The sequence below is a fragment of the Aquarana catesbeiana genome, linkage group LG03, assembly GCF_042186555.1.
Source record: "Aquarana catesbeiana isolate 2022-GZ linkage group LG03, ASM4218655v1, whole genome shotgun sequence".
NCBI lineage: Eukaryota > Metazoa > Chordata > Amphibia > Anura > Ranidae > Aquarana > Aquarana catesbeiana.
In genome coordinates, this window is record NC_133326.1 from 142555562 (window position 1) to 142569701 (window position 14140).

Here is a 14140-nt window from a genome sequence, read left to right on the forward strand (position 1 = left end):
ATTTTTTTAAATTTTCATTTATATAGCAAAAAATAAAAAACCCAGTGGTGATCAAATAGCACCAAAAGAAATGTATGTTTGTGTGAAAAAATTATATACATTTTTATTTGTGTACAGTGTTGCATGACCGCGCAATTGCCAGTACAGGTAGCACAGTGCTAAATAGCAAAATAGCCTGGTCATGAAGAGGGTAAAACATTCCAGGAGGTCAAGTGGTTAAGTAAAAGCTTATTATTTATGGAAACGTGAGAACAATATTAATGATCAACAGCCAGTATAGGGTCAAAATAGAAAGAGGTGCACTTTGGGCTGCTTATCCATCATTATGGTTTTTGCTTCATAAGGTCTCTGAAGAGCCAGCCCCAAAAGCAACTCTGTCAAAAAATAACTCCCTCTAATGTATTTACTAGGGTAAAGCAACAAATTGAAACTTATTTTTATGGTATTAGTTAGAATTCAGGCATTCAGGAAAAATTGTTTAAACAACTGCTCCTCTTTCCAACCTCTATGTTTATATAAGACAGACAGACACAGGAACACACAATTCAAAGATACATTCAGGAGCTTCTGACATGATCCTCTATGTGTGCCTTGTTTCTTTTTAATTTTAAATATTAAAGTATATGTAAACCTTGTAAAACAACCCATTCAGTTTAAAATAGAAATGAAAGGCAAAATATATAAATAAAAAAATTATAGATCCCTTTTTTTTTCATAAGTGATCACATTCCCTCTGTTCTCAGCCGCAGCAGGAGCTCAGGGACTATAAACAACAGCACACTGATCTTTCCAGTGAATGGCTGTGCGAGGGGGGGGGGGGGGGGCATGTTAGCACAAGGCTGATCACTGGATTAGCTCCCAGCACAGATAGAAAACTGACCACGCTGTGCTCTCACTGTTCACTTTTTAATAGGAAAACAGAGAGACTGGCAGGGACATCAGGGATTTCACACAACAGAAGAAATACAAAGAGAACAGAATACTTTTTCATACAAGTACAGTACATGGTACACAGGCACATATCAGAAATATGAAATTATGGGTTTATGTATTCTTAAGTCCCAAATCAGTGAAGTGGATCCTGGTCTCCAAGACCCAGATGTCTTATTTATTCGATAGCAAACTAAAGGTCAAAACTTATCTTAGAAATGTTGATCTCACACCATCCGAAGAATATTTACAGTACCCTAGCTAGACCTTGTAACTATGAAGCTATGTGAGTGTGCTTGACACACCTGCACACTTTATATATATGCAGAAAAACTGTGAATTGTAAACTGAAGGATGTAGAAGTTCTGTTTGCACTGGGGCTGCCACATGGTCATACATGTGGAAAACCTTTCCTTTCAATTTTTTTTAGGCAAGATAACAAATAAATAAAAAGTAAGATATGAGAAGGGTGTAATGGAACAGTTTAGATCCACAATCATTTTAAAAGATTGAATGATGCTATTAAGAAAATCAATGGTAAAGCATATCAAGCTGCCTCTGCTGACCTACTGCAACTGCTAATTTACTATCCTGGACTAAGTATCAGATCAGGAGTGAGGACTTTTACCGGGTGCATACTTATTCTGTCTGGTTAGAGATTAGCATAAAGAAAGTTATCAATGGAGAATAGCTGTTGGCTAAACATTCTGCAGTCCACAGTCCTTCAGTGAATGGAGCCATAACTGTCAGACTACCAAGCTCAGGGTGACTGGGTGTCATTCAACCAAGAAGTGAGTTGGCAGCCATTTGGTCTTGGTGAACGTTCCGCAGGCTGACAGCGCTCATGAGTATTTCAGTGAAAGTGGCCTTTTTCTCTCAAGGCTGGAGTTCGGATTTAAGCAGACTTAAGGAAAATATGCTTACCATACTTTTCAAGTCGTCCTGTCTCAGAGCTGGAAGCTGCAACTCTAATCGACAAAGGTTTCGAAAACGTTCAAAAAAGTCACTAAGCACAGATGATGGTTCACATACTAGAAGAGCCCAAAAGTGATCTGCAATAAGAAACAGAGGATTAGTAAATTAGCAAATCTGATCCACACAGGATGTGAAAACATGAGGGGCCAAGAACACCTGCAATTGAGGACATTAACCTAGTCCTGGCCATGGCTCTTTCCATGAAAAGGACCAGAAGATTTTTTGTCAGCCTTCAAAATTTGTAGAATCTAAGTACTGTGTAAGTCTTTCTGGTTCAGACAATGAAAATCACTATCTGGAACAATGAGAATTAGGACAGTAAGGAGGCAATAACAGTACTAACTTAAAGCAGAGCTCTACCCAAAAGGGGAAGCTCTGCTTGCTTGCTTCCTCCCCCCTCTGCTACCACATTTGGCACGTTTCAAGGGGAGTTTTTAACAGGTACCCACCCCCACTTCCGGGAGACCTCGCCAAAGCGAGGCCCCCCGGAAGTTCGCAACCCCCTTCTCCTTTGTCCACCGCCGGGTCATTCACAATGTGCAGCACGCTTCGTGCATGTGCAGTAGGGAACCGACTGTGAAGGTACAAGCCTTCACTGCTGGTTTCCCTTACAAAAAATGGTGGCGGCAGCAGCTAAGGGGCGATTGAAAAATCGTCTGGGGTGTCGACATTGCAGTATCCTTGGACAGGTAAATGTCCTAATATTAAAATTCAACAGCTACAGTATTTGTAGCTGCTGACTTTTAATTTTTTGGTGGGGGGTGTGCAGCTCCTCTTTAAAATGAATCTTTTCACTTTCACTAAAAATCACTGCAGCATACAGCTCTGCACGTTGACATGAATTAATCTTACATGCTTAAAGTTCGCCTTCCCTGGATCTCCACCATACTTGCCTCCTCCAAAGCTGAGCTCTCAAAGCCCAAGCAGCCAATCCAGGGATTCAAAATACCCACTCTTTCTGTGCAGTGCCTCCAGGACGGACAGGAGCAATTCTTGTCAGCGCTTGCACAGTGAATCACTCTAGTCTATCTTGGACACACTGCACAGAGAAGAGTGGGGATTTCAAATCCCCGGGTCGCTGGACTGGCTGTGTGGGCTCTAACAGCTCAGCTTTGCCAGAGGCAAGTACAGCGGTGGCCAGGAGGTAGGGAGGGTGTACGGTGTTAGTTCACTTTTACATTTTTTCTGTAAAGATGAAATAACGCTTTAAACAAACTTGCTTTAATGTACAATTACAGTTTTTTCCACTTGCTGGTTCAGTGAGGCACTGGTGATGTCACCCTAGCCTTACGTCTGCGACCTGAGAACTTCCTGTCACGTGTTAAAGGCTGAGTTCCTGGAAGTAAAGGGAGATGGATTCCCAAAAAATGGCCACCGTGAGAATAATGGGAAGGAAAAGAAAAATGAGAAAAAATAAAAAGCCTGCAATTATTTATAAGTATATGTTTGCAGATTGTCATTCCTAAAATATTTAAAAGTGCTTTTGTTGTAATTTTTACGATAAGGGGGACATTACTCTTTAAAGGGGTTAAAGGGGTTAAAGGGGTTGTACACCCTCGTGATTTTTCACCTTAATGCATCCTATGCATTAAGGTAAAAAAACTTCTGTCACTCAGCAGCCCCCCAGCCCCCCCTATTTTACTCACCAGAGCCCATTCGTTCCCCCGCCGGAGACACGCTCTACCTACCTGGCCGGGGGTTCTCGGTTCTTGATTGGATAGACAGCAGCTGGAGCCAAGGCTGTGCTGCTATCAATCAAATCCAATGACGCAGCGCCGAGGGGTGAGGCCCGAGTTCGGCATTCTGTGTCTATGGACACAAATGCTGAACTCGAGAGCGCGCCCACATGGTAACCCCCTGGGAGAACGCTTCTCCTAGGAGGTTTAAAGATGCTAGGAGCTGCGAGAGCCGCCGGGGGACCCCAGAAGACGAGGTTCGGGGCCACTCTGTGCAAAACGAACTGCACAGTGGAAGCATGATGTATCCGTTATTTAAAAAAAAAAAAAAACAAAAAAAAAAAAACCCACGAGGGTTTAGTAACCCTTTAAATATCACAGCACCTTGGTAAGTAAAAAAACATAGCATAAAAAGCAAAGCTATGTAATACTCAAAGCCCTATTATTAATCGATCAGTTGCACATCATTAACACACACAAGTACATCATGTTTTTACAGAATAATCTAGACTTATAAAAGATCTGTGATTTAATAAATCATTTTAGCAAAGTAAAGTTGCCACACTGGCACCATACTAGGAGAGGATCATTTGAAAACAGCAGTGACTATCTGAAATTATTTTTATATACTGGAGACACATTTATTTCTTGGATGCACACAAATTCCACCATAATTCCTACCTGGACAGGGACTGTCTGGCCAAAAGCAGAACTTTTCATGAGAGGTCTTAAGTTCTTCTTGTAACTCCACACAACGCTGCTTATCTGAACACAAAATCATAAATACAGTACAGTTTGTTTTTTGTTATGCCTGTCAAAAACCATGAAGAATACCTTTGACAATGAAACGAGATTACATTTGACAAAATCAAATAATGTATGGCATATAAACCTTTCACGGACAAGAACTAATAGACTTACTGGTAACTTGTTTTCTGGTAGTCTTTCAGGACAGCACCTGAGAGATTGTAGCTCCTCCCACCAGATACAAGAAACACTTCAACTTTAGACTTTAAAATGAGCCCCCCCCCCCCACAGATCCTCAGTTGTAGTAGAATACCTTCCAGCCAAGCTGAAACACATAGGCACAACATCAAAATACAGCATAAGGGCAGGCAATTGTTGCTGTCCTGATAGACTACTGAAAAACAAGTTACCGTTAGGTCTAACCTGAATTTTCAAAAAAAGGCTTTCAGGACAGCACCTGAGAGGATAAACAAGAACGTATCACTCTAGGGAGGGACAACAGCTTTCTGTCAAAGGCCTGATGCCTTGCAGACAAAAGATCCAATCTATAATGACAAACAGAAGTGGATAGGCTTGACCATGTTGCAGCTTTGCAGATCTGTTCTGGGGTGGCACCAGCCCTTTCTGGCCAAGAGGCTGCAAGAGCTCTAGTGGAGTGCACATTGATACCCAACGAGGGAACCAAATTCATCCAGACATGAGCTTCTATAATGGTCATCTTCAGCCATCTGGCTTTGGAGCCCCTTAGCGGCCTTCTGCCTTTTCTTGGCTACAGCATACAAAACAAAAAGATTCTGAACACCTTAAGTCCTTGGATACCTCCAGGTAACACAACATAGGTACGTCCAATGCATGAAAACATTCCTCTTTACCTCCTGATGGATTTGGGCAAAACCTTGGTAGGACAATGTCCTAAGAGTAGTGATAAACAGAAGAAACTTTCAGAAGAAATACTGAATCTGTCTTTAACAACTTGAGCTCTGAAAGTTTTTACCCTCTTCATGACCAAGTCATTTTTTGCCATTTAGCACTGCGCTACTTTAACTGGTAATTGTGTGGTCATGGAACACTGTACCCAAATTAAATTTATGTAATTTTTTTCACAAAATTAGAGCTCTCTTTTGGTAAAAATGTATTCTGCCACATGTCTGATAAAAAAAATCCCAATAAGTGTATATTGATTGTAGGTGATATAATGTCCATGCAAACCAAACTATGGTATACAGTGGATATAAAAAGTCTACACACCCCTATTAAAATGTCAGGTTTCTGTGATGTAAAAAAAAAAAAAATTATATATATTATATATATATATATATATATATATATATATATATATATATATATATATATATATATATATATACACACACACACACATATATAACAAAGAAATAATTTCTGAACTTTTTCCACCTTTAATGTGACCTATAAACTGTACAACTCAGTTGAACAACAAACTGAAATCTTTTAAGGGGGGGGGGGAATAAAAATAAAACACTAAAATAATAAATATGGTTACATAGGTGTGCACACCCTTAAAACTAATACTTTGTTGAGGCGCCTTTAGATTTTATTACAGCACGCAGTCTTTTTGGGTATGAGTCTATCAACATGGCACATCTTGATTGGCAATATTTGCCCACTTTTCTTTGCAAAAACACCCCTGTCAGATTGCGAGGGCATCTCTTGTGCACAGCCATCTTCAGATCACTCCACAAATTTTCAATCAGATTCAGATTTGGACTCTGGCTGGGACATTCCAAAACTTTAAATCTGGTGAAGCCATTCCTTCATTGATTTGGATGCATGCTTTGGGTTGTTGTCATGCTGAAAGATGAAGTTCCTCTTCATGTTCCGCTTTCTAGCAGAAGCCTGAAGGTTTTGTGCCAATGTTGACTGGTATTTGGAACTGTTCATAATTCCCTCTACCCAAGACTAAGGCCCTTGTTCCAGCTGAAGAAAAACAGCCCCAAAATCATGATGCTGCCACCACCATGCTTCACGGTGGGTATGGTGTTCTTTTGGTGATGTTCAATATTGTTTTTTGTGCTAAACATATATCTTTTGGAATTATGGCCAAAAAGTTTAACCTTGGTTTTATCAGACCAGAACACATTTTCCCACATGCTTTTTGGAAACTTCAGATGTGTTTTTGCAAAATTTAGCCAGGCCTGGATGTTTTTATTGGTAAGAAAAGGCTTCCATCTTGCCACTCTACCCCATAGCCCAGACATATGAAGAATACGGGAGATTGTGGTCACAAGTACCACACAGCCAGTACTTGCCAGATATTCCTGCAGCTCCTTTAATGTTGCTGTAGGCCTCTTGGCAGCCTCCTTGACCAGTTTTCTTCTCGAAGGGACGTCCAGTTCTCGGTAATGTCACTGTTGTGCCACATTTTCTCCACTTAATGATGACTGTCTTCACTGTGTTCCATGGTATATCTAATGCCTTCGAAATTCTTTTGAACCCTTCTCCTGACTGCTACCTTTTAACAATGAGATCCATCTGATGCTTTGGAAGCTCTCTGCAGACCATGGCTTTTGCTATAGGATGCCACTAAGAAGATGTCAGGAAAGACCTACTAGAACAGCTGAACTTTATTTGGGGTTAATCAAATCAAAGGCACTTTGAAATGATGGCAGGTATGTACTGAATCCTATTTAACATGAGTTTGAATGTGATTGCTTAATTCTGAACACAGCTACATCCCCAGTTAGAGGGAATGCACACTTATGCAAACACATTATTTTATTTTTATATTTTTACTTCCCACCCCTGAAAGGGGTGTTTTATCCTTGTCTCATTTTTTTACATCACAGAAACCTGACATTTTAAACACGGGTGTGTAGACATTTTATATCCACTGTATATACTGGAATTTTTATTTTTTTATACTACTAATGGCAGTGGTCAGCAACTCATAATAGGACTGCGATAGCGCGAGCGGGGGGGGGGGTGGGGTGGGGGTGGGGGTTGAGGGTTGGGGGGCGCAATCTGACACTGATGCTGGGGGTGAACTGACTAACTGCCACAGACATCGCCAGTGACATTTTTTTTTTTTTTTTTTGCACAAGAATAATCATACAGAACATCAGATAGGTATTACATCCACAAACATGAGCAGTAGATACACATCAGTGCAAATATCAAACTTCCCTAACTGAACCATTCATATTTCCATCCCTATCCCGCAGTGCAGTGTAGTAAGCTTTTACTTTTTTAAAAACAGAAAACAACCACCAATTTCAAAAAGTGAAAAAGTGTAAAACCAAATAATAGGTGAGGATAAGACTCCCCCCCCTCCTCCCCCCGGAAGAGAAAAGCAACCGTGCCTCTCTACTCCAAAAGGACAGAACCCCACCCAGAAAAAAGGAGAAAAAAAAAAAACAATAAAACCTCTGCCTCCCCGGGATGTCAACATTCAAGTGATTTTGAGTAATAGAACTGGGAAAACCAAACCCATCCTCGTTTGAGTAGTGTGCTCACTACCTCCCCTCTTGACTGTTAACCGTGCGGTCTAAAAAGAAAACACTCTTAGTCACATCCAATTGTCTATGACCCTTCTTCCTCCGGTGTGTTCTTAGAGTCTACCCACCTAAACCATACCTTCCTAAACTTTTTGGGAGCCCCTCTAGCTTTGTAGGTCATCCTATACAACAACACGTCTGCATTTACTATTTTTATCCACATCCCAAGTGTCAGCTGTTGGTCATGAATCCAGCAACTAGCAATGAGTTTCCTCACTCCGAAAAACAGGATCCTAAGAAACAATTCAGTGTATACATTCATCTCCTCCTGGTCAAAAACCCCCAGGATGCAACGTAGTGGAGAACAGATATTAGGCAGGCCAAACTTATCCAAGATAAATTCAGTTACCTGCGACCATAATGGTCTCACCTTTTGGCATTCCCACACCATATGTAGAAAGGTGCCCTCCGCCCCCATACGTTTATGGCAGATGGCAGATTCCCTCCTGCGCATTCGGTAAAGTCTAGCTGGTGTATAATACTGCTGGTAAAGGTAACGAAATCGGATCATTTTATCCGTAGACGAGATAACAGACACCAGATATGTGTCCAGAACCTCCTGCCACAACTCTTCCGACAACTCTGGGACAATCGTCACCCACCGATTCCTGGCCCTAGAAGTTGAGCCCAATACCCCCGGACCAACTGTCCCATAGTATCTAGAGATTCTCTTAGATGGATCCAGATCAATCAGAACCTTCTCCAGTTCCGTATTTTGTACCCGAATTTAATCACCCCCAAACTGTGCAGTCACTGCATGACGCAGCTGCGCATAGCGAAAATGCCAAGTCCTAGGTATTCCAAACTGGTCCCGTAATTGGAAGAGAGTACAGAGACGATCATCCTGACAGATGTGGTGTAAGTACTTTATGCCATATTTTGCCCACGTCTTCTGCCCATCAGGTAGTTTAAAAAACTCCCCCAAAGCTCTATTACACCATAAGGGGCTGTTTGGAGATAGCCACAAGGGCTCATCTCTCCGCCGTTGGGAACAGAGATTAAATACTTTCCCAGGAAGTGCCACGACTGATCCCACCTTCCTCACTGGAATCCCCTTCCTGTACACCATATTCTGCAGGGTTTCTTGTGAGGTGGCACCAACAAGGTAGTGGCGTCGGGTGTCTGTGGGAAAAGTCGCCAGTGTAAAAAGGATAGTTGTGAGGCCAAAAAAATAGGAACGCAAATCTGGAACGGCCATTCCCCCTATTGTAACCAGCGACTTTAAGACCGCTAGAGAGACCCTGGGGGCTCGCGAACCCCACAAAAATCCCACAATAATGGAGTCAATGTGCCCGAAGATCCGTAGTGTTACAAAAACCCGGGAATTCGAGAGGATATAGAGAAACTTAGGCAGAAAAATCATTTTTTTTTTTTTTTTTTTTTTTAAAACAGAAAAGTTTTTATTTATCAAACACAAATACATTAAAAATAAAAGGTACACTTTACATGTGTATACATATCAGAAGTAACAGTAAAGCATGCTTACAAGGGTTCAATGAGTAGACAGATTAATTGAGTTGAGATTTTAAGGCAGTTAATAAGGTATATAACAAAGGGTCATTTAGGTATATCAGCACACCGGGAGGGGGGGGGGGGGGGGTTTAGCGAGAAAGAAAAGGAGAAGAAGGAGAATGGGAGAATGTGAGAAGGGGGAGAAGGGGGAGAAGGGGGAGAAGGGGTGGAAGGGGGGTAAGTTTGCCAGTTTCCATTTGCACAGAATGTTTTCTATTCAGCCTATTATGCCAGGAAAACTAAACAACTGCTTGTGTTTTTTTTTAAGGCCTCTTTCACACGGGGCAGATCAGTCATGATCCGCCCCGTGAACACACGCTGGCTCAGCGGGGATCGCTCCGCCGATCCCCGCTGAGCAGGAAGATGACAGGTGCATCGCTGCACGCTGTGCAGCGACGGACCTGTCAGAGCGCCGCTCTCCCCTATGGGGGGATCGGATGATGACGGTCCGTAGTGTCCGTCGTCATCCGATCCGATCCGAAAACGGAGGGAAAAGTAGGTTTTTCCTCCGTTACACTTTTCGGATCGGAGCGGGGTCGGATGTCAGCGGACATGTCACCGCTGACATCCGACGCTCCATAGGGATGACTGTATGTCCGTTTTTCATCCGAAAACGGATGGATGAAAAACGGACATACGGATCATCCGTGTGAAAGAGGCCTTAGGCGTGACAGTGTCACAAATACCTAGGAGGCGAACTCTGGGATCAGTGGCTACATGCAGCCCTCCAGTCTCATTGATTTCATTCACCACTTTCCCCCAGAACTCTTGGATTAGAGGACAAGTCCAGACATGAGAAAAATCATCTTAAAGAGATTTATTCGTCCCATCAAAGTAAATCGGTAAATTCTGCCATCTCTGCACCTTCTCCCGAAAATTCCCAATAATCGGTGACAAATTGGTCTCCGGAAACCTTGAGATAGGAAGCTGAACCTCAATCCCTAAATATTTGAAAGAGGTGGACAAAGAAATGGGGCAGTCCGACGGAATTACCACCGCAACGTCAATAGGGAAGAGGGACGATATTGTCCAATTTATCCGAAATCCGTAGTTCCCAAATTCCTGTATCAGTTGGAAGGCTCCTGGGTCCTGCAGATATAGCAACATGCCATCTGCATAGAGTGACACTAGCTCCTCAAACACCCCAAGTCTTAGACCAGTCAGATTTGGAGTAGATCTTCACCAGTGACATTAATAGTGATCGTACTTTACACTGTCACTTTACTGACACTTGCTGAAAAGGGGTTAACATCTACGGTGATAAAGGTGTTAAATGTGTGCCTATGTGTAATATGTGCAAAGCGTGCTGCTTTTCTTAATAGACCTCTTAGTTTCTCACCCTTGCTTTGCAGAAACAGAGAGATCGTTCCCTCTGTACTGAGTCCTGTGTTGATTGTCATCATAGGGCTCTGGGCTGTGATTTTACATAGCCCATCAGCAGGTCCTGGCCATGAATCATTGGCTGGGATTTGCTGACAGGCTCCTACTGTGTACAATCACAGCGGGTGCTAGCGAGGGGGCACTAAACCCCGAAAGCAGGTAGCGATGTACTTGTACATCGTTTGCCTGTGCAGGCCACCCAACCGTATTACATTGTAGTACATTGCAAGCGGGCGGTCCACAAGTGGTTAAAACAAACCTATCTGTAAAAATTGACAAAAACAAAAAAAACCAAAAACTTCCCAAATGGACAGAGCATGCAGTTCGCTGATCCTGCTATAGGAAGAATTGTCTTCAAGGTAATAAGCTCCAGGGATGTAATATCTAGAGAATCAAACAGATCCTTTGTTAGTGCATGCAAGACTACTGACAGATCGTATTTTGGAAAGATCTTAACTGGGACAAGTCTGGACCAGACTAGAGCCTTAAAAAAAAAAAAACACAAAAAAACACAACACACACACAAACAGCACACCACTACAGGCGCCGAAGAAATTTCAAAAACACTCCTAAAAGCAGCTAGCTGCACTTTGAGAGTGCTTACTACTAGGCCCCTGTGAGCTCCGTCTTCTAAAAATTCTAAAGTATAACAGGTCCTCTAGTTGACGGCCAGAAGAATTGCACCAACAATTGTAAACTCTTTGTACTTTAGCGTAAATTATCCTAATTACTTTGCAACTTGCAAAAAGAGTAGAAAGCCACTCTGAAAATCCTCTTTTTAAAGAGCTGCTCCTCAAGACCCAAGCTGCAAGGTTTATTCTGGCTACCTCCGGGTAACGCAAGGGCCTTGAAGCAGAAAGTCTTGTCTTGCTGGAAGAGGCCAATACAGTTTGACTGCCAGCTGGAGAAGCGTGAAAAAACTTGCTCTTCTGGGCCAGAAGTACTCTTTGAAGATGACCAAAGTTACTTTTTTCTGAATTTTCTTTAGCACTTGTGAGATTGAACTGAAAAGGGGAAAAGGCATAACAAAAGATAGAAATTCCAGGGTTGTACTCACGAAGTCAGCAACCAAATTCAAAGTGCCCTTGGGATGGACTGCTGATAAGGATGCCAAATGGGTCTCTCCCAAAAGGAGGACTTCTACCAGAATCTGCATAACTCTGCTCTTTGTGCTACCTTGTCTGTTGATATAGGTCACGGATGTAGCATTGCCTGAAAACACTTGAACGTGATGCCCCTGAAGATCCTGGAAAAAAAGAAAAAAAAAAAGAAAAGTCTATCGCAATATAATTAATCCCCTCCAATTTGAGGGGGTTTGCTGCATGGGACTTTACGCACACACCCTGTGCTATTTTCTCTTCTAAGTGAGCTCCCAGTCCCAGGAGCTGGTATCCATGGTTAGTCTAGTCTCGACTGGAAAGGACCATACTAGGCCCACTGTAAAATTTCTTTGGTCCCTTCACCACCACAACAATCCTTTCACTTTGGTGGTGATCTGCACCATAGTATCTAGTGAGCCCACCTCTTGATCCTATACCCGCAGAAGGAAATGCTGAAGTGGGCGGAAGTGCAGCCTTGCCCAATCGAATTGCTGGGATAGAACAGGTTAGAAGCCTAAAGCCTACATCAGATTCCTGATTGACAGGGACCAATTAGATTGAAGCATAGCCATGACCACCTGCAAATTGTCCCTCCTATCTTTTGGAAGAAAAATCTTTTGTTTCACAGAATTGATCAGGTAGCCTAAAAACAGAAACATCTGGGCAGATGTTAATCTGGACTTTTGAATGTTCAAGATCCAAACTAAGCCTTCCTTTTTTGGTTGTGGGCTAGAGTGAGGTGTACCTGTAGCTTCTCCTCGGTTTCTGCAAGGAAAAGGATAAGGATAAGGATAAGATATATCGTAGAGATACTGAATTACGTCTATTCCTTTCAGGCGCAGACGTGCTAAAGCTTCTGCCATTACCTTCGTGAAAATCTGAGGTGCTGATGACAGACCAAAAGCATATGGCTTTGAACTGTAGATGCAATATCAGATCTCCCAATCTTAAAGCCAGTCTCAGGATAGAAGGTAAACGGGGATGTGGAGATAGGCATTCTTTCATGAAACCCTCACACCAGAAGATTTCTGACTGAAAAGAAAGCCCATCCTGAACTTATAGTTTGGATCACTTTGTTCAACAGTCTCAGATCGAGAACAAGGCAGAACATTGCCAAAGGTTTCCCCACCCACTACTTCTGGCGATACCAGTATCTCCCCTGGGAGGGTCATTGGGACTTCTCGGGCTACTCTGGATGACGGAGAATGACTCGTCCTTCCTTTGCAGAAATTGAGGGGTCTTCTTCCTTCCCTCTATTTTGTCCTCTTTGGAGATGAAAAAGAAAACTGTGTGGTTGCACCTTCTTTCTTACTGGAAAAGATTTATTTTTGTCTGCCGTACAATCAAGAATTGATTCTATTCTGGACCAAAAAGAAGCACCACACAGCTTTACTTTAGAGACCAAAACCCTAGGCCAAGTTTTCAGCTAGAATGCTCTTCGGGTGAAATTTGTAAGCACTGGCCAACATTCAAATGTATTTGCCTGGTGGCATCTGCTATAAATTCTACATCCTTAGACAAGGTTTAAAAAGGAATCCAAGATTTCCTCCTTGGGAGTAACAGATAATGTGCGTTTTTAACTGGTTAAGCCATTATTCAAAATTTCTAGCCATGCAGGTAGTTGCCACAGCAGGTTTCAGATTTCACATGATGGAGGCCAAATCCATATTTTTGGAGACCTGAGAAAAAGCTGCATCCAGCGTAGGCATTTTATTCCAAACAGCTGCTGGGTCTTCCTTAAAACAGGAAATCTCCTTTTAGGATCTTTTGATAAAAAAGGTTTTCCAGCTCCTGCCATTTCTATTTTACAACATTTGAAATAAGCCTATGAACTGTAAACATTCGCCCACTTGGCTTATCTAGCCTTAAATACATACTGTCACATAACAATAAATCTTTTCTCTCTTCCTCAATACCTAGTGTAGCATGTATTGTTTTCAGAAGGCCATCTACTTCTTCAAAAGATAATTTCTATTTAGAAGCTGAAATATCTTCAGCAGCCTCCTCATTAGATTCAAAGAGCGATATGGAAGGGGAAAGTACTTCCTGCATAGAAGGGGCTCCAGGCTCTGCACCGAGAGGCAGAAAACTGCAGTATGGACAAAGGTTCATAGGGGCCTCTTCACAGGGGCCTGTTCTTTATCAGAGATCTTAACCTGAAAATAAAAAGAAGAACAAGCTCCCGCAGAGCTCTTGTACCACCAGTACCGCGCTCCCTGCATCGCCCCACACAACAAGTGAAGTGAAATAAATGTGGCTATTTCTTAGTGTCCCAAAAGTCCTCAGC

At 42.3% G+C, this 14140-nt stretch overlaps 1 protein-coding gene across 1 annotated transcript in view; it reads right to left on the bottom strand.

Moving 5' to 3' along the window:
• The window catches only part of ZC3HC1 (zinc finger C3HC-type containing 1), a 63507-nt gene that overhangs the window by 20935 nt on the left and 28432 nt on the right, over positions 1–14140 (bottom strand). Inside the window, exons 4-5 of the mRNA XM_073619362.1 lie at positions 4263–4346; positions 1855–1982 (exon numbers count right to left, since the gene is read on the bottom strand). Of these exons, the coding sequence (XP_073475463.1) occupies positions 1855–1982; positions 4263–4346 (212 nt within the window). The remainder of the gene's footprint in view (positions 1–1854; positions 1983–4262; positions 4347–14140) is intronic.